Source organism: Lissotriton vulgaris, chromosome 7 (genome assembly GCF_964263255.1).
Source record: "Lissotriton vulgaris chromosome 7, aLisVul1.2, whole genome shotgun sequence".
In the NCBI taxonomy this organism is placed as follows: Eukaryota; Metazoa; Chordata; class Amphibia; order Caudata; family Salamandridae; genus Lissotriton; species Lissotriton vulgaris.
The window spans coordinates 804,063,779-804,090,598 of NC_141695.1; the positions used below are offsets into that span (position 1 = coordinate 804,063,779).

At 47.5% G+C, this 26,820-nt stretch overlaps 1 protein-coding gene across 2 annotated transcripts in view; it reads right to left on the minus strand.

The window, feature by feature from the left end:
* The window catches only part of ENGASE (endo-beta-N-acetylglucosaminidase), a 324,534-nt gene that overhangs the window by 170,745 nt on the left and 126,969 nt on the right, over positions 1–26,820 (minus strand). For both annotated transcript variants that reach the window (XM_086931067.1, XM_086931068.1), the window contains 4 exons: positions 26,288–26,489; positions 24,707–24,855; positions 23,283–23,440; positions 22,169–22,317 (listed from right to left, as the gene is read on the minus strand). In XM_086931067.1, the coding sequence (XP_086787193.1) occupies positions 22,169–22,317; positions 23,283–23,440; positions 24,707–24,855; positions 26,288–26,489 (658 nt within the window). The remainder of the gene's footprint in view (positions 1–22,168; positions 22,318–23,282; positions 23,441–24,706; positions 24,856–26,287; positions 26,490–26,820) is intronic.

Consider the following 26,820-nt stretch of genomic DNA (forward strand, 5'->3'; position numbering starts at 1 on the left):
GAGTTCAACGCCAACACCTCCTTCTCGGGCACTTTGATCTACCGTCCCCCTGATCCAACAAAACTGTTTCATAGGTCGCTCCCGGAGATTATAGCGAAAAGAACTCTATCCGCGGCTAATTACACAGTCCTAGGAGACCTGAATCTTCATTTTAACTCCCCTACAGATAATATTGCCAAGGAGCTAATAGACGACCTTGGAGCTCTTCAGCTGTTCCAGCTGGTCACAGCTCCAACCCATGAGAAGGGCAATCTGCTCGATCCAATTTTTAGCAGCTGCAGTGATCTGACTGTTGACTACCCTATCCCCCTCCCATGGTCAGACCATTTTTTGATTCCGTTTTCTTGGGCCATCCACAAGGTTCCCCAGTTACCGCCCCGGACAACAACCAGAAGAAACTGGTCAAAACTCCAGCTGGACTCCTGGATGCACAGCCTGGACTCTACCCGCCCGCCTCCCTGCTCAAACCCCAGTGTAGCAAACGAAAATTATGTCAGCTGGATCACTAACTCATTAGATACGATCCTTCCTCTCCGGAGATCTTCATCTAAGAGAATGCATAAATCCGCGCCCTGGTTCTCCGACTCCTTAATAGAATTAAAACGCTGCTGCAGGCAACGAGAGAGAGCCTGGCGTTTAGACTTTCTCCCGGAAAAAAAGGTAGCCTACAAAGAGGCGATAAAAGCTTATAGAGATGGGATTAGGACGGCGAAAGCAACCTTCTACTCTGATAAAATCCTAGAGGCTAAGTCTAAGCCCAGGGAAATTTTTCAGATAATAAAACACTGCTCAAGTGTCACTACCGCCCCCCCCTCCGAGCAAAACTCAAGACCAATGCAACGAGCTTGCGGACTTTTTCTACAACAAAGTCCTGAAAATATATTCCACCTTTCAAACGGGAGCCACAGCTCCGGAGATAGCTGACCTACCCTCTCCTAAAATCCTCCCTCCCCCAGAACAGTCAACCCTCGAGCACTTCCCTCCCCTAGACCTCGACACCCTCGGCAAAATGGCATGCCAAGTTAAATCGGGCTCCCCGCGTGACCCAGCCCCACCAGAAGTTCTGATACAAGCACACGAAGCCACCCTGCCTGTTATCTTGGAACTCCTAAATACATCTATAGCCTCATGTGCTGTTCCTACAGCATGGAAACAAGCCATGGTACGGGCGTTGCTGAAAAAACCTAACCTGGACCCCGATGATCACTGCAACTATTGTCCCATTTCACTCCTCCCTTAGGCTGGCAAGGTGTTGGAAAAATACATAAATGCCCAGCTGGTCCAGTTCATTGAAAATCACTCCCTACTGGATGTATCCCAGACAGGTTTCAGGCCGAAACATGGCACCGAAACTGCCTTACTAGCGGTCGCCGAGGAATCCCGAAGGGTTCTGGATCAGGGAGGATCAGTGGCAGTGATCCTCCTTGATCTAAGCGCCGCCTTCGATACGGTCAGCTATGCCACCCTGCTGAACCGTCTCCGGGACATCGGAGTCTCAGGCGACGCTCTAAGGTGGTTCGACTCCTTCCTGTCCGATAGATCTTTTCAGATCTTCGATGGCGACATAATATCAACTAGCAAGCCTCTCAGCTGTGGAGTACCACAGGGCTCCTCTTTGAGCCCTGTGCTATTCAATGTCTACATGAAGCCACTGGCTGGGATCGTCGAACCGTACGGCATCAAAATTGTGTCGTACGCCGACGATACTGAGTTAGTGGTATCATTGGCTCAAGAGAACATCAGTCAACTCCATGGAGGCCTGCTGAGCTGCCTAGAAGATGTTAAGGAGTGGATGACCAGCTCCTCCCTTAAACTAAACGGAGACAAAACAGAGCTCTTGCTTCTAGGCCCAGCCTCGCCAATACCTTTCACTTCCCTGTGGCCCCAAGCTCTGGGCACTCCCCCCACCCCCAAGGAAAGCGTCAAGAGCCTAGGAGTGTGGCTGGACAGGAAGCTTTCCTTTTCCACCCAGGCTACCAAGCTGTCCGCCACCTGCTTTGGCATCCTTAAAACTTTAAGGAAAGTCCTTCCACTTCTGCCTCTAGAAGCCAAGAAAGTGGCAGTACAAGGCCTCATCCAGTCCCGCCTGGACTCAAACAATGCCCTATATGTAGGGGCTCCCGAGATGACTCTCCGGAAACTCCAGGTGGTGCAAAACTGTGCAGCACGCACCCTGCTACAGATTCCACGAGCCCAGTCAGCCAGACCTGCAATAAAAAGTCTTCACTGGCTACCAGTCAAGCATAGGGTGACATTCAAGGCACTGTGCATTGCGCACCGGGCCTTTTGGAAAACAGGACCCGCAATTAATAGCAACCTTGTCATCCCCTATCACCCAAATAGGAACCTCCGCTCCACTGAGGCTTTCCTGGCAGTGGTTCCTAGAGTGAAGAGAGCTAGATCCGGGGGTAGGTTGTTCTCATTAAACACAGCTAAACTTTGGAACACCCTCCCCCTCTCACTTCGTTCCAACCCGGACCTGCTCTCATTCCGTAAAAAGCTGAAGACTTTATTATTCGCCAAAGCCTCCGAGCTCTAATCTGTCACTCAGCATGTCTCTCCAATTCTTACCTCAGCGCTTGGACGCCCTTGGGCAGCAACCGCGCTCTAGAAATCTATTTCCAATTCCAATTCCAACATCATGGGTGACAGGTCGTCCACAGCCGTTAACACCTTGCTCGCGGATCTTGTAGCCCTTCAACTTGTCCAGCTTGTTACTCTTCCCACTCACACTGGTGGTCATATTCTTGATCCCTTTTTTTCCACCCTTGTGAGGGTAAAGGTGTCGGACCCGATGGTGATGGGATGAACGGATCATTTGCTGGTGGAAGTCTTTTGCCCTATTCACGATAAGCCATTTAAACCTGTGGATAGGCCAATTTTTAAAAGACATTGGCACAAGCTTAAACTTGACGAGTTCTATAGGCTTCTTGAGCAGAAACCCCTGAGCGCTTTTCTGAATGTGGATCATCGTTACCAGCTGTTCTGCACATGGATTTCAGACGCTCTTGATTCCCTTATACCCATGCGCTGGTCGAAAGGTCACTCGAAGGTACCCAGCCCGTGGTATAATGATTCCCTTGCCGAGCTCAAAAAAACTTGCTGGAAAGCGGAGAGGGACTGGAGAAAATCTTATGATCCCGCCCTGAAAACCCTGTATTTTGCCAAACTTAAGTTCTACCATAGGGCAATCTGCAGAACACGGGCTGCATTCTATGCCCAGGAATTTCTAGCCAGCACTAATCCATCTAAATTAATATTCAAGGTCCTGAAAGACCTTATGAATAAAAGAGCTACCTCGGCAGAGATCTGCACTGACTCCCATTGCGAGAATTTGGCAACTTTCTTTCTGGAGAAAGTGCAGAAAATATACCGAGGATTTGACCAGTGACGGTCGGTTCCAGAGTTAGTCGACCCTAATTTCCTGGGGTATGACACTTTGACCTTTTTACCTGATTTGTCTACTGAGGCTTTTGATAAACTTAGCCTCAGCGTTAAATCAGGCTCTCCTCTGGACCCGCTGAAGCCAGCTCTTATTAGTACACTTTCCCCGCTGTGCCGAGCTCCTATACTAACTTTAATCAACATGTCATTGTCAACTGGGACGGTTCCTCCTTCGGGGAAGCAGGCGGTAGTTACCCCAATTCTAAAAAAGTCAAATTCCAACCCCCTTTTGCCTGAGAACTACCGCCCCATATCTCTTTTGCCTTGGATGGCTAAAGTTACCGAAGCCCATGTTAACTCGATCCTCTCTGACCACCTGGCCCGTAATCAGATATTAGACTCCAGCCAGAATGGCTTCCGGCCAGGACACAGTACCGAGACCGCTTTGCTCTATATCATCGAGCATCTACGCCTGGTGCTTGACTCCGGAAGGACGGCAGCGCTCCTGCTATTAGATCTGAGCGCTGCTTTCGATACTGTGTCCCACCGTATACTGATCCAACGTTTAGAGGAAGCTGGAGTAGCAGGCACCGCTCTTCAGTGGTTTCGATCCTTTCTGTCAGATCGAACCTTTAAAGTGGCAATACCACCCTGCCAATCCACTATTCATCCCTTGGACCTGGGGGTCCCACAAGGCTCCTCGTTGAGCCCCACCTTGTTCAACCTCTATGTGAAACTGCTAGCTGCAGTCGTCAAACAGTGGGGTCTGACGATGACCTCATATGCTGACGATACGCAGCTGGCAGTGACACTAAGTGGAGACCCTGGAGTGGAGGCCCCCAGATTCCGAGCCAGACTTGTGGCAGTAGCGAGCTGGCTCCGTACCAATTGCTTACAGTTGAATGCCACCAAAACTGAAGTGCTGGTCTTGGGGAAACATGTTGAGCTATGGGGAGACCAGTGGTGGCCTCCAGAGCTGGGCATTATTCCTATCCCAGCCTCTGAAGTGAAAAATCTAGGAATTTGGCTGGATCCCGCGCTCACCTTCACAGGCCACACGAAGAAGGTTGCAGCCACGTGTTATGGTATCTTGCGTGGCATAAGACCGGTTTTGAAATATTTTGACCCCCCTACCCGGCATCTCGTGGTCCAGGCCTCTATTCTATCCCGGCTGGACTACGGAAGTGCGCTGATGTTAGGGGTAAATCAGGCTGAGGCATCCAGGCTCCAAAGGGTTCAAAATGCCGCGGCACGGGCCATTGTGGGTCTTCCCAGACATTGTTCTGCCTCGGGTACCATCTCGGCCCTACATTGGTTACCGGTCAGACAGCGGATCAAGTTTAAGGCGCTCTGTCTGGCCTTCAAAATCATGAAACTTTCTTCGCCGCCGGCTCTTGCCGACTTGCTCATTCCCTACATCCCTTCGAGATCTCTAAGATCAGAGGCTCTTCATCTGGCAGTCTGCCCCCGTTTCAAACTTAGCAGAATGGGTGGCCGCTCCTACCGGGTGCTTGCTGCGGGGCTGTGGAGCTCGCTCCCGGTGCACATCCGAGCTCTGAATGATCTGTCCACCTTCAGGCGTGCTATTAAAACCTTCTTGTTCCCCGCTTCCGAGTAGCCGCCCCCCCCTCTTTTTCCTTTTGTGTGTTATGTTTTAGTACCTGTCTAAGCGCCAGGACGCCCCTTGGCTGGGGCAGCTGCGCGCTATAAAAATAATATTAACATAACATAGTTTAGTCTGCCCTGTTCCCATGATGCACTGGGCCAGGGACAGACGGATTTGCATATAGCCAGGTTCAGAGCTAGGATGGTGCAGTGAGATAAATAACGGTGATGGATCAAGCCCTGATCTTTGGACTGGGTAAGAGTGGTCTGCTTAATTCAGACACTCTGTTCATCACCACCCCCTTTTCTGAATCGTTTTTGGCCACTATAGGTGTGGCAGGGTATACTCAGACATGAGTCCCTTTCTCACTGCACCATCAGGATTCAAGCAAGCCGGGCCGAAGAAGGCTGAAATGCCAGAAACCGGTCCCCGGTAGCTTGTCTCCTTTCTGGTGAAGAATTGGCTTAGTAGTTTAGTCTGCCCTGTTCCCATGATGCACTGGGCCAGGGACAGGCTGATTTGCATACAGCCAGGTTCTGAGCTGGGATGGTGCAGTGAGATAAATGACGGTGATGGATCAAGCCCTGATCTTTGGACTGGGTAAGAGTGGTCTGCTTAATTCAGACACTCTGTTCATCACCACCCCCTTTTCTGAATCACCTCTGTTGGGTAAGCAATTGGAAAACCTAATAAATAGGCAGCTGGGGTCATATCTTGAAACCAATAACATTCTGGATCTCCCTCGCAATCGGGCTTCCTGTGAGAAGTAAGCCTGGCATATGATGTCCACTAGTTCTAGTGGGCACCTTGCACCAGTCTAATCGACCCTTATTCATGGTGGTTGTAAAGTCAAACTTATAGAAAGCTATCCTAGGTGTAGCAATGGCGACTTCAGAGAGCAAATTAAGCTAGTTGTTTTACCAATTATAATCCCTCGAGTACCAAATGAAAGCAGACCACACAAGGTATATATCAAATATTCACTGAAAAAACCATAGGTTTCACACCAGTTATAGTTAGCTGGAAATTTTACTATCATAAAACCATTGAAATTCCCACGTTATAGTTAGTTGGACTCACTAGAACTTGCGCGCCTGCAATGCACTGCTGATGACGTTGCATATTACATCACTCATGACATGGTCAGTGACATCACTCATGACAACACTGATGACACCATCCAGTGAATGTGTGTCTTTCTGAAAAATAAATGTTTTATATATGTAATAGGTTTTTTAAATACCAATTCCTAACTATATATAGGGCCTCAAACCTATGTTTTTTTCAGTGAATTTTAAAGGATTTTTATTAGCAAATTTCTATAGCTATGAAATATAATATTTTTTATAATGAATCCTATATTGTATATTTATGTAATACTATTTTTTTTATGTATATTGTTCATGGTTTTTTCTTTTTTGCCCTGGAGCGCTCCCGGTGCGCGTACCGGTGAGCGTCCCGTTTGCGCTATTTCCGCTAACGAAAACATCGTGACGTATCGCGTAGCCGCGTCCGTGTGATACGCACGGCGTAAGCGCACCCGGAAGCACTCGAGCGCATACGATCGCACTACGTAAGTGCCCGGGGGCGCGCCCCGGGGCGCGTAGTGTAAGCGCGTCGGGTCATGTGACCTGAAAATAACACTTTTCATTGGTTCAAGACAGTTTTGGTTTCCAAATGATGAAAGCCCCCACCTTTTTTTCCTCATTCTCACTTTGTACTTTGAGTGAGGAAGACCTGTTTGCAGACTTATTTGTACCTATTTGTACTGAGAAATGGCTACAGTAGCAGCAGCAGGAGCATCTCAACCACCACCACCACCACCACCACCACCACCACCACAAGGACCATCACAACACCACAGTGGTGGAGAAGAAAAAGAGGAGGAGGAGGAGGAGAGGCGGTACCTGCCTGAAGATACTACCACCTATAAGCCAAAGGAGCACATTGTCTGGGAGTTTTTTAAAATCCCAAGGGGCCTCAAAAAAGTTAATGCGCCAAAGGTTACTTGTATGATCTGTGGCACTGTACTTTCCAGGGGGAACCCTGCCAAAAAGTATTCTTTTGGCAACAACACCCTGATTCGCCACATGCAACGCCGGCACCCAAACAACTATGCTGCGGCAGAGGTCAGAACTGACCAGAAACCCTCCCCAATCTTCTCCCAGCACCTCCCAAAGTAAGCAACCCACTCCATCAGGTCCAGAGACAAGGGAGATGGTCCCAAACATCCAAACCCAGTTTGGAGATTTCAAAATAGTTTGCAAATTTTGTGGAAGGACAATTTGCTATGGTGAGCAAAGTATTAAACTCATCAACCGTGCTGGTGACAACCACAAGTGCCAAAAAAAACCTTAATTTTTTCCTGATTTTTTTTTGCTCCAGTTGAGCCGTTTACAATTCCCTGTTTTTTGTTTGTCCCCATAAAAATAACAAAAAAATATAAAATTGTTCATAAAAGCCAAAAAAAGTACAAAATGTTCCAAAAAACAATAAAAAAAAAAAAAAAAAAAAAGAATTTAAAAAAGTTTTTTAGAACTACCTCCAATTTATAAAAAAATGCTACATTTTTAAAAAAAATCTGTCATTCTTTTTTCCCCATGGTACGCTCCCCGGTACACTCCCCGGTGCGCGTACCGGACGCTTCCCCTGCGCACATTTTTTTTTTGCCCCGCGGGGCCTTTTTATGGCCCCCACATCAAACCTAGGGGGTCAGTGGGGGGGGGGGGGGGGGTCTACCCTGCCCCCTTTTAGTCATTTCCCCCTTTGTTTTTGACACCTCTTGTGTCTCGATCCTACCGAGACACAAGATGGCGGCCGCTCCGGACTGTTTGGAATGTTGACAGACACCCGAGAGGCAATCAGCTTTCCGCTCGCGAACTCGCGTAGCGCGCTGGTACGCGCCCCGGTTCGCGTACAGGGGTGCGCTTATAGATATATATATTTCTTTTAACCTAAATTACTCAAAATCCACTGGAGCACATATCTTGAGACATAGCAAAGGCACATCGGGCTACCAGTCCCTACAATTTTGCCAAGTTTGGTGGAAATCCATTCAGCCGTTCGGGCTAAAAGTGAGTCCAACCGCCCTATGGAAATTAACATGGGGAAAACACGTTTTGGGACCCCCTCTTTTATCTCGGCCCCCGCTTGACGAATCCCCCCCAAACTTTCAGGGAAGGAGCGGAGCGCAGCGAGGCAAATTTAAGGCAAATTACAGGCAGATTCCTCAACCGGCGCCAAAGTTATTCCCAATAGAATGTTGCGGATTTCCTATGTAAAACAATCCTAACTATAACTACCTACTGGCGACCGCCAGTAGGTAATATATGTATTTAATCTAAACACAACCCCTCTGCACTCTTTATGAGGTCAGAGGTAAAAGTACAAAACAAGGAACTTAATTAGCATACGGATAAGTTGCACATATACGTTTTGCCCTAGGGGCCTCACAAACCATATACTAAAATAGTGGTATAAGAACCACATGAGAATTAGAAAGCAGCCTGGGGAAATCGCTGGGGCTACTCAGAACAACCAAAGGTTAGGATGTAGGAGGCCCACGGGAGACACGTGCAGTGTCTAAACACAGCTGTAGGTTACCATTGACTTTCTATGGGAAACAAACAAGTTACAATTTTACCATTTAAGGACACTTCTAAATAAACTACGATGGAACCCTTTTAGACCTAGACACTAGGAGGGCCAATACCTTAGAGACTACCAGAGTACTCATGTTACCTCACCCACGGAAGCCGGGTGCATAGGTCTCTTTTGGTGTCGGGTTTCGTCGTCGATTTCAATAGAGATCTGCAAAGAAGTGCTGCAGGTGACCAGAGGAAAAGTGTCCGGGTGGATCGAAGATCTGAAGAACCTGAAATCAGAAGAGACAGAGTCTGGGCCACTTGCCAGAGACCAGGGCAGCGATAGAAAGATGCCACCATAGGTCGGGTGATTTCAGGTGAAAAGGTGAAGTTTGTCTCTTCAGCCACGAGGACCAGGAGACGTCAACGACGACCAGGAGCTGGATTCGAGCTGTCCCACGAAGGATCTAGTTGACTGTGGTGTCGGTATCCGGATTGGACCCAACAAGCCCTGGCAAACGCAGCCCACGCAGGATATCGAGATTGGTTTCGGTGCAGACCAGCAAGGTCTGTGGAACTTCTTCTTTGCAGGGAAGTTGGAGCAAGCCTGGAGCAACCCGTAAAGCAAGTTGAAACAAAGATTTTTCTTCTTGGGGGCTCACTAGCCAACTGACTAGGAACCGCGAAGACACGTTGAGCAGAAATGCAAAAGCAAGCCCACGGGCCACTCGTGGAGTGTGGAGCTCTGAGCTTTGGTGCAAAAGGTGCTCAGGTCTGGGGCTTCAAGCACCCCAATGCACAACTTCAGGGATACCTCAGGAAGTCGATTCAGGTAGAAAAATGCAGAATGTCCATGAGTTCCGGTCCCACTTCTCTCGTGTCCGCCATGGGTCTCACCTTTGCTGTGTGAGAAGATCGGGTCAGAGATGTCTGGAAGTCCGTGTCCTGTGTTGCAGATTCTTCGGAATCCGGTGGGAGCCTCGAAAATGCAGACCGGCAAAGATGCTGTTGGTGCCTGTTTGAACAGGGTGGTCACTCATTGACCACAAGGGAGAATTCTTCAGTCTTCCAGTTGAAATGGAATGTCGAAGGTCCAGGACATATGCAGAGTTTCGTCCAGGGTAATCTAAAGTCCTAGGGACTGGGGTTCTATACTTATAGTACATTTCAGGGTTGGGCTAGTTCTAAGGTCCCTCCTATGGGTGGACCTGGGATGGGGTGGTTAGAACCCTTCCCCTTTGTCCAGTTTTGCGCCAGAGCTGGGGATGTGTGCCCCAGCAACCGGTTTGAAGTGGGAAATGCATGGAGCACCTTGTGTGCCCCAGGCAGTGTCTGAAAAGCAATCACTGAATGCAGCCCTCCCTGCCCAATACACTAAAGCCTGTCTGGGGAGGTGCCAGCACCTCCCTGGACAGGAAACCTCCCCTATCTTATCCAAGCCTCCCCTGCCGGAGTTTCGTCCAGCAGCAGGAGGGCAGCAGCATCCATTTTGTGATGAGGAGGCTCTGTTAAACTTTAACCGGGAAAACCAGTAACTACATGTCTTCTCCCTCTAGAAGGGTAGAATGCTACCCCCGCCGCCAAGACTGGCTGGGGGGGTGGGGTAGTATTCCAAAGTGTTTGACACCTTACATGAATGTTTTGATAAAGCCAAACCAAAGTTAGCATAACCACGAGGATTATAATGCACTTAAGAGTATAGGGTATGGCTATATCATAGAACAGCTATAAGGAGATGGTTCTGAAAGCTGCAGAGGGGCTCAGCTCATACTGGGGCACCTTCTCACATAAAACCAAGCACTCTGCCTCCAGGATTGTCAAGGCCTGCTATAGGAGTGACTTATAGGTGTATATATGTATATAGATTTAGGTATACTATATCTAAGTAAGGGGTGATTACACCACCTTACCCAGGTTGTGTGAACAGACCTGTGGTGTCAGTTTGGAAGGAAAACCAGGGGTAGCACAAAACATGCTGCAGTCCCTGGTAGGCTTAGGGAGCACCTATGCCCTGGGTACTTATCACCATCAGCGCTGCAGCAATTCCCTTGCGGTGCTGAATAACTCAAATAACAATGCAATCATGACGAGCTCAGCTCGTCATGAGTGTACGAGGGGTGTCCTCATGACGAGCTGAGCTCGTCATGAGCGTCGAAGGTGTTAAGGTACACTATACAGGGGCTTACAAGGGTGACCCAGTAACCAATCTGGTATGTACCTAAAGTACATGGTACTAATTTAGAGAGAGAACAGCTGGGCTGTGGGCCTGATTAGCAGGACCACAGCCACACTAAAGTCGAAAAACCAGAGAATCACAGAAAAAAATGGGGGTAACCTTAGGAAGCAGACCCTACTCTCCTAAACTTCCGACAGGGTTTCAGCACAGAGACTGCACTCCTGGCTGTGACGGACTCTCTTAGACAGGTGATGGATGTAGTAGGTTCGATCGTACTGATACTACTGGATCTGTCCGCGGCCTTCGATACCATTTCACACCCAAAACTTTTTTTAAAGATTGCAGGCTTGTGGTATCCAGGGAACAGCATTAAAATGGCTGCAGCATTTCCTATTAGATAGACAACAGACGATCATATTAGGGCCTTATTCCTCAGACAAAACGCAGTTGGATAAGGACGTACCCCGGGGATCTTGTCTAAGCCCGACGCTCTTCTTCAATATATATATGGCTACATTAGCAAAGATTGCAGAGCAGTTTGGCTTGGAGATAATTTCATACACTGATGATGCCCAGCTAATGCTTACTATGGGCCCTAATTTAGAATGAGAAAAAATGTGCTTCTTGGCTGGAATGCTTGCATTATCCAACTGGATGACTGAGAATTGCCTACAGCTGAACCCAGAAAAAGCAGAGATCATGCTAATGGGGAAAGCGACAACCTTTTCGTCGGACAAGTGGTGGCCCCATCAACGGGGAGCAGTTCTGTGCCCAAACAAAGTGTAAAAAAACGTAGGGATAAAAGTTAACCATCCTTTAACAATGAAAGACCATATTGCTACTACTACCATTTCCTGTTATTATAACTTGCGCCTTCTGCGCAGAATCTTTCCCTTTCTCCCCACTAACTCCAGCAGAACCCTTGTCCAGGGTATGGTGATCAGTAGACTGGACTATGGGAATGCTCTGCTGGCCAAAGTGGGTGAGAGTCTGCTTGCTAAGTTACAGGTGGTCCAGAATACCGTGGCAAGATTAATCTTGAATCGTCCCGCCGGTACCCCTTCCATGCCTCTGCTGAGGGAACTGCACTGGCTACCTGTGAAGAAGAGGTCCTATTTTAAAATTTTCTGCCTCTCTTATAACGCCTTGAGAGGCAAAGGTCCACGCAATCTTCAAAGAAAACTTACAACCTACGCGCCTTGCAGTAGGTTTTAACCTCAGATTGAATCTCAGCTCAAGCACCCAAGCTCTTTTGTGTGTTCCCCGAATACGTCAAACTCGCACTGGGGGCAATGCCTTTTCTGATCTTGCCCAGGGTACTGGAATAAGTTACACATAGCTCTCCGTGAGATTCCTATTTACAGCAAATGAAAAAAAGAACTAAAAGCCTACCAGTATTAACTCTTCAGGTTATCCTCCGTCTCAGGTTCCACTATAAAAATAGTATTAACATAACATATGGTGGCTAACCATCCTGAATTTTCACTGGTTGTCCGTATTTTCGTCCTAATGTACATGGACCATGATTAATGGTATAACGGTTGGCCTTTGGACATCATTTTAGCCTTTCCATGGAACATGCGGTATCATCCAGGATGCAGTCTTTAAAGCCATCCAACACAATATCCCACATCTGTGCAATAAAATATTTTCTCAGGCCAGCTCTTTCTTTTCTGTTCTCAGATTGAAACCAAGAGAGCGAGACCTTGGTCCAACGTTTGGTAGCCGGAGGAAGTGAATCCTTCCAGGGCAGTAATATGGAGTTTTGCTAGAAGAAGAGCCAGGTTGAGGAACTTGGTGGAGGGTTTCTTGAACTTAGGACGAGGGAATTCACCCAATAGGACCACGTCTGGGGAGTTCGCTAGTACACAGACCATTTTGATAGACAGCACATCGAGAGTGCTCTGCCAGTAGAAAGGAGTGTGGGGGCAAGACTAACGCATAGGAAGTAAACCAGCATCTAATTGTATACAACAAGGACATGTCTTGGAGACTTTATGGGTAAACAGTATCATGCAGGGAGCCGCCAGAAAGATAGCGAGCAACCCATTGGAGTTGTGCAGCTAAATAATATTGTTCTAGGTCCAGAAGGGCTAATCCACTGACAGTCCCAGGTAACTTTAGAGTGGAAAGAGCTAACCAGTCGCTCCCTGGTATATTTTGTTAATTCAGGCAGGTGTAAGGTAGGCTCAGTTCAGAATATTACATTGAATATATTTAAAAAGGGAGCCGCAGGATACTTTACGTTGTTCCAATATTTTAGCCCAGTTTGTATGGTGCAGAGGTTTGACCAGGTCAGTCTCCCAGTTAGTACGGAGAGAAGCCTTGGAGTGGTGCCTATCTAGCAGGAACTCATTGTAAACACATCTTATCAGCTTGCCGCTAGCCCCTATGGTGTAGCGCATCTGCTACATCTCATGTGGGGTTGAAGCTGGGTGGCGGCCAAGAATATTAAATATTAATCCCTCCGTATCGAAAGGTAACTTATTCCCAGTTCAATCTCGGGTCTAATTATATATAAAGGGGAAAACACTACCATATGTTAAAGAAATACTTCTTACATTTTAAAATCTTTGCCGTGTTCTTACATTTTGCTGGTGCAATTTAAATCCCAAATATTTTGAAGATTCTACATGTACTGAGGGATGGGCTAGATCACTGGCTCGGCCTTGGTTCGACTACAGAACCATTTTAAGACATGGATAGAGTAGGCAATTGCCCAAGCACAACCATCCAAAGGGTCTGGCCCATGCTCACTATTCACAAGCACAACCAGCAGACCGTTGCACCAGCAGAATTTGCCTGGGTGGCTGCTGCTTGTTTAACCACTTGACAGTGCCTCTTCTGTTTCTCTCCTCTCTGCTGCGACAACTCCCAGGGCACTCAATACTTTCCAATATTCGTGGCGGACCCATGTTGTTTGATTTCAGTAATTCATTTTCCCACCTTGTTCTTCTCTTCCTTATTTGTCAGTTTAGTGTCTTGGCAACAATCCTTTGAATCAGTTGCTGAGGATCTCCCATCTGATCTCAATTTCATCCTGCCCTTTAATTCTTTTTGATTGGTATAATGGGCTTCCAGTTCAGAAATAAATGTAGGGTCCGGGACACACACTCTAGTGCTGTGATACCACAGACGAGTTGTGGGTACCTCACATCAGTGGCGGCCGGTAACATTTGAAAGAGGTGAGGGCGTAAAGGTTTGGTACAGCTATATGTAGGGAGCGACACTGGCAAGCTAACTTGACAAACCTAGGGTCCAGGCTGGATCCTCAGCCAGAGAATTTTTTTTAAAATAAGCTTGGCAAATGGTGCATTTTAAAGCAAATTAATTTAGTGATAAAGCATTATAAAACAGTGGGAACACATCGTTTTAAAATATTGAACACATAATATGTGCCCTATCTATATCTTACTGCATTAATAGAATCAACAGATACTGTAATGTGCAAATTGTACAACTCAACAACTTCAGCCTTTTAAAGTGTGTGCTAGCCCAGTGTTTTGCACTGCATGCAGCATCAATTTTAGAATAAAATGTTCTAACCAGGCTTTCGGGAAGGACACAGCTGCTCATTGCAATCTGTCATATAGAAATATGTGAAAACAGGTCTTTAAGTCGGATGAAAAAATGTGGGGACCCTCTAAAAGGGAACACGTAAAATACATTTCTGTGATTCCCATAGTGTGCAGATTGACCAATTTTTTTGGTTTCTCTCTGAGATGTAATTGCATCGTGATGTATAACACAACAACAGACCTACACCTAAACTCTGTCAGTATAATTGGCTTTGTCAATGGATGTTAGCTGTTTAACATAAATGAGTAACAGCAAGGACTCATTATAAATAATTAACCTTCAAAATGTTTCAATTCTGAAATTTCAATACTATTGAGGCCTGTGGAGGGAGTGTTGGCCTTCAGTTATGTGCGCATTATGTTACATATTTATGTCCTATTTCTCTGCACATCTTGTCCATCTGCACATCTTAAACTTTAAACCACCTCCCTTTCCTCATCAGCATCCGCTTTTCATGCTTCCCTGAATGCACTTCCTTCCAACCATACACTGCACTCACTCACATTTAAGATATTTACTTTTACCCTGTAAATATTTTCATCTGTGCACCCCCTTCAAAAACATTTTCACAAAATTGAATTACAACTGGAATACATGACTATTGTTCTTCGTGCTCTGCAGAGAGGCCAACACACTGACAGGCACTTTGATTTGGCTACAGAGTCAGCGTCAGAGCTCTAAATCGAAGCCCCTTATAAACACCTTCACAGCTCAAAGTATGTACAGAACAAAAATAAAGAAACAACATGATTAAATGGCTAACTCTTGAGGAAAGCAAGATTAAGTAAAACTTGAAATAAGAGTGGAACTAAATCGCTGACATGCTTAACGTTTTTAACACACATTGTTCGTAAATCAATCCACGTTTTAACGGCAAGAAGCTAAGGCCAGTTTTAATGTCATGCAGCAGATACCGGTCTACTGTAAGGGCATATCTCCCGCTTTGTGATTGACTCGGATCTTTGGATCAACTTCCCAAGGGAACAAGAACCCTGGCCTGCTCATCTTTAGATCAATTTTGGGCGGAACAAATGCAGCAGCTCCACTTCTAGCTGGGCCAGCGATGTGCAGCCAGGACCTGGGTTGTCCCAAAGGAGAAGGCTAGAGTGGCAAGGACTATCCAGCACAATAAACATACCAGACGATTAGCATTCTAGCACTTACCCTTATTGAGGACAACCCATCAAAACACAGGTGGCTTGCATCCACTCCTACGTGTGAGGAATGGGAAAGGGTGGGGTCTATGCCTGTGAATGACGGACGGCTGCTCTCAGGCAGGTACGGAGACCCCAGCGCCCAAAACCATGAAGCTGAAAGAATCACTAGCCTATAGTAGATACTGCCTTAGAGTACAATGGCAATGATTCATTATCAAGGGCTTTAGAACAGTAAGTCCTGCATAGTGACTCACAGTTCAAAACGTTGATTACTGCCTGGCTCCCGTCTCCTGCTTCAGAGCGAGGAGGTATTTAACAACAAAGGGTGGTGATGGACAGAGTCTCTGAATTAAGCAGAATACTCTCACCCAGTCAAGAGATCAAGGCTAGATCCAACACCGTTTTTTAGCTCACTGCACCATCCCAGCTCAGAACCTGGCTATATGCAAATTAGTCTGTTCCTGTCCCAGTGCATGATGGGAACAGGGCAAACCAAACTACCAAGCCAATTCTTACACTGGGAAGGAAACAAGCTTCCGGGGACCGGTTTCTGGCAGAACGAGTAGGGGCAGGCAGCCTGGGACATACAGCCAAGACTTAAATACATCGATTTGTTTAGAGATACAATAGTATCTCTATATAAATCAGTCTATTTAATATTTGCATAGGAATGAGCAGGAATTTCAAGGGTGCGCAATCCCAGGTCTTAATGGAGAATCCACCCGCGTGCACATCCTGACATTAGGTGCAAGCCTGTCCCCCACACCATCTGCTCTGCCTCAATTATTTTTAGGTTTAAAGTTCACTGGAGGTTGAAGTGAGACAGATGTTTTTGTTCAACCTGTCTAAACTAGAATAAGGTTGCTTACTTTAATGTTCCCCAAACTGTTTGCCATAATTTTTTTTTTAAATGTTGCTCTTGCTTTCTCCCCAAGAAAGATTGGGTACATTTGGGTAGGGCGATTCCCTTGATGCAGTGCTCATGGGCCTTAATTTACTGTTGAACCAGCACATAATGTGCCACCTGAATGCAGCATACCTAGAGGAGAGGCAATCACATAACAAGCATTTGCAATGCAATAGGTCTTGCATTTGAGAGAATTTAAGCTATTTGCATTGTAAATGACAATGCCTTTTATTTAAGTGTTTTGAAAACCAACACACATAAAAGTCATTGTCATTTACAATGCCAATAGCTCAAATACTCGCAAATATGAGACCACTTTAAAGGTGGCTGCGCCCCTTTCTTTAGACGCTGCTTGCTGTATTTAGGTTACAGCCCACCACAAATATTTGTTTTTATAAAAAGCGACCCATGCCGTGCTTTCACTTTAATGGTGGCCGCGCTCCATTCTTTGGACGCGGCTGATGTAACCTGAATTCGGTGAGCAGCGTCTAAAGAAAGGGGCGCAGCCACCATGAAAGTGAAAGCACTGTAAGGAGCACTTTCACCCAAAAGGAAACAAAAAACAAAAAGGTGTAGCGCAGCTGCTAAAGTTAAAGCGGACCGTGCTGACAAATAAAATAAATAAAGAAGCACGGGTGCTAAAGTTAAAGCGGACCGTGCTGACAAATAAAATAAATAAAGAAGCATGGTTGCTATAGTTAAAGGAGACCACACTAGCAAATTAAATAAGGTGCGGCCACTATAGTTAAAGCGGACTGCCACCATTACTAATAAAAATTAACAAGCATTTGCAATGCAATGGTCTCGGCATCATTAAAGGTAGAGCTATTGGCATTGCTCATGACATTTCTTTTTTTTTCTTTAAATCAAAAATAAATGGCCATTGTCATTAACATTGCCAATACACAGCACTCTGCACTCAACACCACACAATGCTCTGCACACTTGCTCTGCACTCGCCACTCTGCACACTCGCCACTCTGCGCACTCGCCACTCTGCGCACTCGCCACTCTGCGCACTCGCCACTCTGCGCACTCGCCACTCTGCGCACTCGCCACTCTGCGCACTCGCCACTCTGCACTCTGCACTCTGCACTCTGCACTCTGCACTCTGCACTCTGCACTCTGCACTCTGCACTCTGCACTCTGCACTCACCACTCACCACTCTGCACTCACCACTCTGCACTCACCATCTGTCTGCTCCATCACTCTAATAGAAGTAAAATATGATGCGAGCTCTTCGCCAACTGCTGGTCTGCGGGCAATATGGTCCCCTTCAAAGTCTTGAAGCGCCTGCACATGCGGAGGTGCCTGACAAGCTGCGGATCCAAGTTCAGTGGATGGCAATGCCAGGGTGCCATGCCAAGCTGCCATGTCGTGCAAGCAGATGGGCAGGATAAAGCTGTTTAGTGTAATTATTATTGTTGAAATTAGAGGCACGTGGGAGCAGTTATTTACAGCCATCGCCCAGGCTGGGTGCCAGTGTTCTGCATGCAGTGGGAAGTCCTTTCTGTGTTTATTCGAAATGCAGAAACAGAAGATCAAAGCAACTTTGGGTGAGATAGAAACTAATGGGCAAAGGAGGACTTGAGAACCCTAACACCATATATTTGTTGTGTTTCTTGCTGGCTGGTCTTCTGCATTCCAGTGCTTCAGCTGGCTGTTGTCCTTCCTTACCTGCAGTGGGAGCATGTGTTCTCATTGATCGACAGCTGAGGCATGGTGTCTGTCTGAGTCTCCAAAAGCCCTTGAAAGATTTGTTAATGCATGCCTTCTTGACTGGAGAGGCATAACTATCCCAGTATCGTGCACATGTCTCAAGGGGTACAATGGACGACACAATTACGTTTTCTAAACCAAGAGATAGCACCAGATTCGTTACCAAGCTCGCCGCCCCGGAAGTCAGGCACGATTGCCTGTGACGGGGGCGGGGCCACGTTCACACCGGAAGAGGAGGCAGGCGGAGTCGTAGCGTCTCGCGGCCCGGGGCTCCTGTGAGCGGTGTAGAGCCCCGGGGCCGCGCCAGCAGGAGGTTGGGCGCCGCGTGCTGAGGTAAGGTAAGTTCTGGAGCGCGATTGGTGCACTTGTGTGTGTGTGTGTGTGTGTATGTATGTGCGCGACGGTGACGGCGGGGGAGGGGGGTCTGGAGCGCGATTGGTGCACTTGTGTGTGTGTATGGTCGTGTGTGTGTGTGTATGTATGTGCGTGACGGCGGGGGAGGGGGAGGGGGGGCCTCGGTGCACTTGTGTGTGTGCGCGCGCGTGAGTATGAGTCAGGGGTGGTGTCTCTGTATGTATGTATGTGCGTGCGTGCATGGGCGCGTGTGTGTGTGTATGCGCATGCGTGTGTTGTGCTTGCGCTTCCCAGGAGACAGCGCCTGGCCACAGCGCGCGTTCCAGCTACAAATCGCCTGGAAGGATGCGCGTGACCTGGACTGTCTCCTGGGACTGCTACTCGCTGACATAAGATCTCGGCGGAGACGCGCTTATGCGCGTCTTTTAGCCGAGACCTAAAAAACGGGAGGCGTGCTGCGTTGAAGGAAAGTACATCGTGGGCGGAATAGTCGAAAATCATTAAAGAAAATAGAGCTAACACACTAGATAAAGCAGACGATGTAACAACACAAGTAAAAAGTCCAGTCTTTATGGGAGGTTACAAATGCAGACATGGCGGTACCAATTAGGTACTACTAAGCCTATTCATAAATCAAAAGCAACGATTTAGAAAGGACAGTAACAGGAGCCAATTGAAAAGATGTCTGGGGAAACGGGCGTAGCTTCAAGTCCATACCTGAAAAAAGCATGGCTCACAGAGCAGCGCATGCGCTGCCCAGGCTCGACCTAAAAAACATGGGGAATTAATACTGCTATGTAGAAAATAGTAAATAAATGCACCGATACAGTAGTGGGGTGTGGCCTCTCCTTGGATGTGTCTGTAAAATTTACCTTTGATCCTGAATTTCTGTTGTGAATTTTGACCCTTTGGCCTGAATTTTTTATACAGTCCTTTCCAGGATTTGCCTTCACGCCTCTCTAAGTCTCAATATTTCCCTTGGTCTCTGCCAACGTCTGATCATGTCTCTTCTAACTACCTTCTCTTTTCTCCTTAAGTAGTTTCCTGCCTCCCTTCTATCTCCCTTATTAGCTACGGTCATCTTTTCTGCCATGACCACAACCGTAGCACTTTCTGCTACAGTTTCTCAAGACAGCCCATGACGTTCTATCGAATCAGTATCTCTTTCTACTATGTATGTGACTTTTGACCAAAAGGACCGTTACTTTCCAATAAAGCCAGATGAGGAGCTTGGTATCTTTTCTCGATTACTTTGCTTTGTACAATCCTGCCATCTAGTGATTAAATCCAGATAGTACAAAAGGTTTAGAAAACAGTCCCGTGCATGAATAAAAGAAGTGCCTGAAACCAGACACGAATATTAAGCCGGGGGGATCAACTCTGCTCCGTTCGTGGAGTTTTTTGCACTCCGTGATCTGCGGAACTCCGAAAAGCTCTGCTTCACATAGCGAAGAAGGCGTTTTACCTCGCTCGCCAACTGTACATTGGCAAGAGCGAGTGAGGAAAATTCAACGCTAGACCACTTCTCTGTGAGATTTCTCAAGGCGGGCTGTTGCAGAAGATTGCTACCGCTCGCGTTGAGAAACTTTATGTTCACCTTGAGGAAGCTGCTGCTAGAGTAGAACTTCTACTCAAGAGGCAGAAAGAAGCAGCATCTGCTTGCACTGTGTGCGATGCCGTTTGTGCTGATTTTACAGCACGGAACAAACCCTGGCACTAAAAATCGGTGCAAATGGCATGAGGTAACCCACTCGCGGTACTCCGTGTAGCTTGGCATGAGGTAACCCACTCGCGGTACTCCGTGTAGCTTGGAGGAGTTTTTTTAACACTTCGCAGTGTTCCGCTGCACGGAACTCCGCGAACTCCACCCGGGTTTAAACAATGTAATTGACAGATTATTTGGCTTCATTTTCATATAGTTTTCTTCAGACCTCAAGCTGAGCTCAGCTATATTTCCCTAAACTGGTTACTCATCTGGAACGGCTTTTGCCCAAACACCACCTGCTTTCCTGATAACGAGCCACACCTCCAATAGCAAGTAACAAAATGGCCACGGTCTGGGAGGTCTACAAGTGACTACCCACATACGCCCGTGGAATGGGCTGATAATGCACAGCAACTTTTTTTAACAAGTAACGTACATATGCTACATTTGTTTGCAGAGCAATGCAATTGCGGTTGCTTTTAATTAAAGCTATTGCATAAAGGGTAGGTATACACTCCTGGTAAACCTCTTGCGGGTGGCCCCCATTCCATCAGTGTTCTGTATAAGGTCTCATGGCTCAGCACCTCCTAATAAGCAAATCAACAACAATGTCTACCCTGGCTTTGAGCAAACAAGCTAAAGGCGTCAAGGGCACTAAATGGCCCTAGTACATGCCCACAGGCCCCAGGCAGAATCCAGGGCTCAAAGTACTGTCACGTTTCTATGACCGAAGAAGCTCTGTATATGCGGGATGATCAGAAAATAAACGTTGACTTCTAAACTTAAGGAACCATTACACTTTTTTCGATAATCAAGTAAGACACAGCACCTGCAGTAAGCACCATGTTAAAGGGAACATTTCATGCTTTAACACCCTTTCATGTAATATATCTGCTGAAAGCAGATAATGTAATGAATATATTGTACCAAAAGACTGCATCAACACATGAGCCCACCAACCTCACATCTGTACAGCCAACACTATCATATACAGAAAGACCCAAAAGACTAACATAGTATCCAGGTACATACTGATTGCAAAACATGCCACTCTCTAACCACATGTGGCAATTTCAACAAAACCCACTAGCCACACCCAACTCACATATTAAAGCAGACGAGCGCGCACAATCCCCTGAAAGCAAATGTGCAAATTATGCACGCCCACAGACAGGTCCAGGGCTGCACCATCTGAAAATGAACAAATGACAGACAGCCGGTAGCTGATGATGCGCTGAGCAAACAGAAGTAGAGTGGGCAACTCACATGGAGCGAGGTACCACAGTCAACTGCGATTGAGTCATGGTTTAAACCCCCCGCCTGGCCCCTCCCACTTACTTGGGTCTCTTACCCTCAACCCTGCCTGCCTAGAGGGCTGGTTCTAGGATTTTTGGGGGTCCGGGTGAAGGGGAATGTGTGAGGCCACTCTAATTTACTTAAGTGACACATCCAGGGCTCCGGAAGCTGCTTTGTGAAGACTCCTCCTGGGCCGCAGCTCCCCTCTCTGCCCCCAACAAGAACCTCTTTTACTGCTTATATCGGGCTGAAAGTGTGAGAATAGCTTGGGGGCTGAGAGTTAAAACAGTGCAGACTGTAAAGTGCTGACAATGTGTGTCCCGCAGTGTCTCTCAATGGGCAGCCAGGAAGGAGGCCTAATTACAGGACACACCTGCAAAATGCGTCTCCTTGCAACTGGCACAAGATGAAGTGTCCACCTCCCCAAGGCCTCCCCACACCATCCCTGAAAGGCCCAGGGATGGGGCCCCCTCCTGTAAGCCCAAGTGCAAACAGACAACACCTTTCTTCAATGGGACCGGCACGGGCACAAGAGGTTTGGTGGTGTGTTGCGGTGGTGCGGGCCCCATGCTGGTGGGCTGAGAGCGAGGCCGTGGGCAGCTGCCTATACTGCCCATGCCTAGCGCCAGCCCTGCTTAGCTCTCTTTGAATCAAACCAAGGCATGCTGCCCCCTTCTTCCTTCCACCTCGCGGCCATTACCTGTTTCTCTCGTTGAGCTCATTCTGCCACTTGAGCTCCCCGTCTTGAATGACGCTGTCATACCAAAGAATGAGGCCCCCAGGGACTTTTTCGTGCAGCTGGTCCGTCAGGTACCGCAGGAAGCGGGGCATGTTCTTCACGGACACAGGCTGCAGCGACCATGGAAAGCAAAGAAATACAGGGCATAGCCTTAACATTATGTACATCTTGCACAACTGATCTAGTGACCCCTGATCTAGAACCCCTACACCAGTCTGGTTTACCCTCCAAGGGTAAGATACCTCAGTCCACTATAAATCAGTCCTCTACGCAGCATGCTTTGATGCCTCCCCAGTAACATTCTTCCCATCATGTTCCCTTCCCGCTCAACCTCATGCCCTAGCAACCAGTCCTGCTCAACGCCTTTCCTCTATATTTCTATTTCAAGCACTGCCAATCACCCAAAACATACCAGCCCACCCATCAACCTCCCAAACCAGTGTACTCACACACTTAATTCCCCAGATGCACCCACAGCTCTCATATGCTCAATGGTCTAACTATTCTCTCTCACAGAGCAGCTTATCCAGGAGAAATGTTGTGATTTTGTTTCAACTGGAGCAACAAGGCAAAAATAATAGGGACCGCGAAAAAGCGACTCCGGGGTGTATCAAACAGACATGAGCGAACTACCAAATCAATACACTGAGGAAACTTAAACCCTTCCTCCCAACCAAAGACTTCCAAACTGCAGTACAAGCACTAGGCATCCCTCGAATTATTACCTACAACTACGCTATACCTAATGGCCTGTTATTCACTCTCCTGTTTGTATTCCCTGCTATGTAAAGCGCTCTGATATCTGCAAAGATCTTGTTCGCGCTATATAAAACTTTCTAAATAAAATAAATAAAATAAATCAACTTCCTTCAGACAATGATCATAGCCTGCAGCTTCCCAGACCATAGAGTCTATTCTTTCTGGGTACCCTCCAGCTCCAGAATCCCTACTCAAACGCAGCTCACTAGAGACCTTACTTCAGACCAGCTGCTCCCCCATATCCCTGCTTACACCTTTCAGCTTGGCACTCCTGCAGAAGCTAGTCACTCCCTCTGGCCCCAGAGACGCCACTCACGCTCAGTTTGTTCTCGATGTTGATCAACCATCCATCAAAACGGTAAAACTCTGCAATCCGCACAAGCTGATCCGCAACAGCGAAATACGTGTCTTCTTCCCCTGCTAAGAAAGACTCGCAGGTCTTCGCCCCACCATCCCACTCTGTGATGAAGGTCCCTGCAACACAAAACAAGTCAAAGTGTCAACTCAGACCCTAGCAATCCCGAGGACCATCGAGTGCAGCATGTGGAGAAAACGGCCCTTTCAGCTGGATAGAAACTAGAAAGCTCTGTAAATTATGTATATTCTGGAGAAAGTAAGGCTACCTCCCCTGGTTTCAAGCCAATAGGCCTCGAGCAATGTATTTTATAGAGCAATCAAGTCCATCTCTGATCGTTCTAAATATACATGCATGAGCGATCTAAAATCCATGCAAATGAGGCCCGGGTGGTTGAAAAGATGTATATCTTAGTTTGTTCTAAGTCAGAGGCATTAAGTGATGTCTCTGATCTAGTAAAAGTTCATTGTGTGCTAATTGTACCCTTGAGAGTATTATGCTATACTGATAATCAGAGACAGGTCGGCAATCTCACACAGCACGATGGCTTTGAAGGGCTCTTCGTACAACCCTCAGCACCAACACAGGCACCCTCCGGACATCTGAGAGACCTCCACTGGCTCCCCATCAACAAGAGAATCACCTTCCGCCTCCTCACCCACGCACACAAAGCCCTACACGACCAAGGCCCGAGCTACCTCAACAGCCGAGTCAACTTCTACGCTCCCAAACGCCACCTCCGATCAGCCAACCACGCCCTCGCCGCCGTCCCCCGCATCCGAAGAGCAACTACAGGAGGAAGGTCCTTCTCCTACCTGGCCGCCAAGACCTGGAACTCCCTCCCGTCCGACCTGCGCCTGACCCAAGACCACCTCTCCTTCAGGAAGAAGCTGAAGACCTGGCTGTTCGAGCAGTAGCGGCACCCCCCCCCCCCCCCCCAGCGCCTTGAGACCCTACGGGTAGGTAGCGCGCTCTACAAGTGTCACTGATTGATTGATTGATTGATTGACTGTGCTCTTCAAATGACTACATTTCGTTTAAAGTGAATGGTGAGTTTAAGTTGGTGTTAGCTCGCCGTTGCGACAAGCAGCGGGCGGGCGATGTAAGGGAAACACGTTATTCCTGAAGCAGATGAGGATCTGACTCCATTCCGACAATTGTGGTTTTAACAGATGTTACAAGCTCCAGAAAGTGCGAGTGACAGCTATGCACACTGCCTGGACTAAGGTCCATGAAGTCAAGACCTGGATCTCCAACGACCCGTGACTTATCAGGCTTTAATAAAATGTGACAGAAAACTTCACAACCGTTATGACTGCTCCCCTCTAGGTGACGCAAACCAGGGCCTCAGCGGCGATACAGGAATGTCCCAGAGTCACACTTACCGAGGACAGAGACGCCGTGCCGGTGGGCAGCATTGGTCCAGCATACAGGAGGCAACGTGAACATCTGGTGACTGAAGTAAACAAAGATGTCGATGTACTGCCAATGATAGAAGGCGTAGGGGAGTGGCTCATCTGTGCCCTGAATAAACCTGCATGTAAGAGGAGTCAAGAATTTACCACTGCAGAGAATGGAGCATACAAGTGTATAGGCAACCCTTACCCCAGTCAGCTGGTCCTCTGAGGTACCAGCCAACCTCAAGACTACCAACCAACCCTTAGCTCCACCGGCAGGAGCTCAGAGTTACCAGCCAAACCCAACAGCCACTAACGAAACTTTAAAGCTAATAGTCAAACATCATAAGTCTCTGGCCAAATCCCTAAGAGTCTGTGGATAAATATCAGGGCTGCGAGAAAACAGACCGGTCTTCTGGCCAAACCCCAGAAATGGGCACTAGCTCCTAAAGCTACCTTGCTTTCCTCAAAATAGCCAACCCTCAAAGCTACTGGAAAGTCCCCAAGAGCTGCTGGCCTACCCACAGAGCTGCTTGTCAGCTACTAGCCAACCCTAAGAGATACCAATTTGCCCCTAGAGCGAAGGGGCAGCTCCTGCAATTGAGCAGAGGAGCGTCGCCCCCACAAGCTGAAAAATAAAACAATAAAAACGTTTTCTTATTACCGTTTTATTTTTCATCAACTGCTCTGTCATGAACTAAGAGTCAGGATGGGGCGGAGTGGGGCCACGGCAGCAGGGAGCTGTGCACTTTAAAATGCACATGTCTCTCTGGCTGGCCGTCTTGGGACTGCCAGCCAGACATGCAGATTTTTAAGTTCTTTAGCTAGCTGTCTTAGACAGCTAGATTAGAGAAAGCGCAGGCCTCCAGTGCTCTTAGGAGAAAAAAGGAAAGGGGCGGAGTCATTATATCCCCCTAGAGCTTTTTTATTGAGTTAAAATTAAACTTTTTTTTTCAAATATATAAATATTCACAGAAGATGAGCTACTCTGCCAGTAGCCACAAATAAAGTGGGCTTGACTTTTCATTGCATACATCCATCCCGCTAGAGTGCCTTTCTTTTCACATATATTCCAGTGCTCTTAGGAGCGCTGCGAGAGGCTGCTCTATCCAAACCTGGCACTGCTCTCATGCTGTGAGGGCACGCCAGGATTGGGTCGTGCAGTTTCCCGCATCTGGAGCTTCCTGGAAGGAGGAGGATGTTGCGCTGCGGGTATAAGTGAATTAATTATCTTATTTTTTTTCCTTGATCTCACACCACCCTGCCGCCACACCACCCTCGGTACAAGCCAGCCTGCCACTTCCCTCACAGCAACCTGTCAGCCACCAGAGCAACCAGTCAACCCATAGAGTTATCAGCCAGAAACCAGTAACCCATCAAGCACAAATTAGTAACAGCTTTCAAAGAATCCTGTCAATCTACTGCTTATCAACCTTAACCTCTCTTACCTTGGCTTCACCCATGCATGCTCCTCTTAAATCCCCTTAAAGACCCCGGCATGCACAGAATCTCCTGGTTGTCCATTTCAACGTTCACACCCTTCTTTGCCATGCTTTAAGCCAGACCTACCTGTCCTCGAGGTAGCCTCCCATAAGGTCATGGCACACTAAGGTCCTGGGTCTCTTGCTCTGAAGGAGAGGTAGGCGTTTGGCCAGAGGCACCATGGCCACGTTGAAGGCATCCTGGGCACTGGGCTTCCATGATAAGAGGTCCTCCAAATTTGAAAAGTAGAAACTGATTGGTTCAGTGGTTTTTCTGTCATGATGCCGTACTGAAGAGAACAGGATGAGAATAGTAGAATGAGCAAGAAGCCCTGGATTGTGCATGGGGTCCACATACTGAAAACCCACATGCACTCAATGTTACATAAATATCAACCATCCCACTCCCTAGAGGCCTGCAGGACACTGACCAATGCCTTTCGCAAGGCCAAATCAAACACCACATAAACAATCTCATTGCTTAAATCCCACTTCCAGAAACTACTGCGTAACATCAACCCCCTTCTCTCCACTCCTCGAAACATCACTACTTTGCAAATTCTACCTGGAAATGATTTTGCTTCTCAACTACAACGTCCATTGGTTCAGTAACATCAATCA